This window comes from Perkinsus marinus (genome assembly GCF_000006405.1).
Source record: "Perkinsus marinus ATCC 50983 genomic scaffold scf_1104296957812, whole genome shotgun sequence".
Lineage (NCBI taxonomy): Eukaryota > Perkinsozoa > Perkinsida > Perkinsidae > Perkinsus > Perkinsus marinus.
The window spans coordinates 1,416-4,629 of NW_003207008.1; the positions used below are offsets into that span (position 1 = coordinate 1,416).

A 3,214-nucleotide genomic window follows, 5' to 3' on the forward strand; every position below is an offset into this window, starting at 1 on the left:
GTGGGAATTTTGAGGGAATTCCTATCAGTGTCCGTACACTTCTACCCGAATTTGTATGTAAACTGCTTTAACTAGTGAGGAAACTCAGCCGAAGAAAGCGAACATTTTTTCCAATACTGTGTTGGGAAAAAATGTTCGTTTTCTTCGGCAAACTGCCATAATGTTAGATTTTACCACAGACCTAAGACCACATTCTTCAATCACCTTCTAATGCCAATCTGAAATTTCCCTCCAAAAAAAACCAAGTAATTTCCCAAAAGTTGATGAATTCCTGATACTTCCCACTGCACTCAACACCTTTTCTCAAAGGGAAGAACTGGGAAGGACAGAGCAATTATGATGATGATGACCAAAGAAAATAGGCTCGATCATTCAATAAAGAGGCTTATAAGAAATCATGCAGATCTCAGTCAACATCAGCACTGGCGAGCACTGCCGGATACTTCTCCTCAGCTTCGTGGTAAAGTCTCGTTTCCAGAGGTTCCTACAAGAAAATTTGATACTCACAAATTGTGAAAAATTTACACGAAATTTTCAAGATCTAGAGTTGGTCAAAATTCTAAAAAAAACTTAAAATTCATCACAATCAAATGACAATGTAAAAGTTGCATAAATTTATTCTCTACAAAATCCTAAAACTCATCACAATCAAATGACAATGTAAAAGTTGCATAAAACTCATCCCTACGAAAGCTTCAAATTCACCACAATCAAATGATAACGTAAAAGTTGCATAAAGTTGGAGCTTACAAAAGGCTTATAGATAACCCATCTGAAGTTCTTCGCTTGACTGCATTGCACAGCGCTCAACGGGGCATCCGAAACCTGCTCAAAAACAACAATTCCATCGAAATTCAACAACCCTAAGCCGGACGATTTTACCCATGTAAAAACGTTCACAAAACGTTGAGCGAAGTTTTATCACTATAATTACTGTCAACTCTCCCGATTCGGTTAAATAAAACAAACATAAGTTGCATTAAATCAAGATGAACTACAATCATTTGACAACGTAAAAGTTGCATAAAATTTAGCAAGCGAAAATGCACTTCATTTAATTGATAATACAAAAGTTGCATAAAATTAAACCTCCACCTCCTGCACGCATGCACAACTCACCGGGGCGAAATCGAGACACGTCCGATCAGGCCCTCCCCGTATGAATCCAGCTTTACTCATTTCCCAAATCTGGTTAGAATTACTTCCATCAGTGTAACAAGTGTACCTGAAAGTAGACGATAACAAAAAAACGAAGATTGGAAAAAAATCGGAAAAAATTTCTCGGAATGAAAGTTGACCAACAACAAACACCCGGAAAAAAAAACGGAAAAAAAACCAAAAAATTCAAAGCCAGATTGGCTCAACAGTAAACACCTTAAAAACGAGCGAACAAAAAAATACCAGAGATTCCTCGAAACTCAGAGAGTAGATCACCAGCATGAACCGAAGAAAAACCGGGAAAAACAACAAAAAAACCCGGAAAAAACTGGAGAACCGGGGAAAAAACGAAAAAAACTGGAGAACCGGGAAAAAACGAAAAAAAATCGAAAAAACCCAAAAAAAGCCAAAAAACCGAAAATCCAAAAAATCCGAAAAAAACCGAAGAAACAGTGCTTACAGTTGAGGTTTGCTTCCCCCGCCAGCATCCAAGCAAAGTCCAGATTCCTGATTTACCAACCCTTTGAAATCAGCATATTCCCATTTTTGCGATGATGATTCTCCATCACATTGGGACACCTGAATAACAAAAATTATCAAAAAAAAATCCAGAAATTTTTTCATGAAAAAAAATAAACTTCACCAACCTACTGCAAGCCCCGTCTTCTCGTTCGCCCCGAGGCACCAATTGCCATCACGAAGGGAAAAGTATTTGCCATCCGCTGAAAAAAAACAAGTCACGACATAATCGTTCGAGGGAAAAATTCACACCTTCGGACTTCTTTTCACATCGTTGAAATTTTCACACGAGCTGATTCACGAACAAATCTGGCGATCAAATTTCTAAGCGCGATAAACACTAAAACCTCTATGGGAAAAAAGAAATACGAAATGAACATCATAATTTTCCCAAAGTCAGAGGGAAAAAATCCAACGAAAACTGGAAAATATTCAAATTTTCTATCACTAAATTTTTTTCTTCTCATCGAAAAATGGAAAAAAATCAGAGCAGAAAAATTGTGCCGAAAATTTTTCCCCAAACTTACCACTAACAAAATCCTTTTTAAATTTCTGACCATATTTCGTCACCCCATCCTCCGACACGCATCCTTCTAACACCACCTAACACAAAAAAACGGGGAAAAATTTAAATTTTACGGATTTCCGGAAAAAAATATTCTTTTTCCGATTTGTGATGGTTGTTGTTTATTACGCGCGATGGAGATATTACGTATGCGTTTTTAATGTAAACATTAGTGTTGGAGTAGGAATATATGTTCGCTTTCCTCAGCTACTGAGCTCAGGAGTTTCCTATACAGTGTTGGAGTAGGAATATATGTTCGCTTTCCTCAGCTACTGAGCTCAGGAGTTTCCTATACAGTGTTGGAGTAGGAATATATGTAATCGCTTTCCTCAGCTACTGAGCTCAGGAATTCACATACGAATTCCAGCAGGGGTGTATGGAAACCAATTTCCTCACATTTTCTCAAAAATTTTCACCAACACGCGTACTCAACCAATGTACACTTTTTCTATTGGAAAATTTCCAATACCCAAATGCACAACCTTTAGTGAGAATATATAAAAACCAACAAAATTCCCAAAAATTTCCTCAAAAATTTTTATATTATCACCAACACATGTAGTTGACCATGTGCATTTTTCCAATACCCAAATTCATACACATGAAAGTATATAAAAACCAACAAAAATTTCCCAAAATTTCCACAAAATTTTCATATAATCACCAACACATGTAGTTGACCATGTGCATTTTTTCCAATACCAAAATTCATACACATGAAAGTATATAAAAACCAACAAAATTTTCCACAAAATTTCCTCAGAATTTTCACCAACACATGTAATTGACCATGTGCATATTTTCCCATACTCCTACCTGCTGTATCGTCTTCGCTTCGTTTTTCACCGAAAAACATTTTCCCAAATTCGAGTTTCCCACAAATCTGAACATTCCACATACTTTTCAAAAAATCACAAAAAAAAATTTCTGCTACCGTATCGCTCCGCCGTTTTTCCGATCCTCAAATTTCCA

The 3,214-nt window shown here is 36.7% G+C and overlaps 1 protein-coding gene across 1 annotated transcript; it reads right to left on the reverse strand.

Moving 5' to 3' along the window:
* Nucleotides 1-345: 345 nt before the first annotated feature.
* Nucleotides 346-3,125, reverse strand: Pmar_PMAR025297 (conserved hypothetical protein; the record flags this gene model as incomplete). Its single annotated transcript, XM_002774699.1, has 7 exons — nt 346-484; nt 751-825; nt 1,120-1,225; nt 1,619-1,737; nt 1,810-1,880; nt 2,205-2,280; nt 3,059-3,125. Coding segments are annotated over 7 exons (591 nt in total), but the record flags the coding sequence as incomplete, so codon positions are not given.
* Nucleotides 3,126-3,214: the final 89 nt, after the last annotated feature.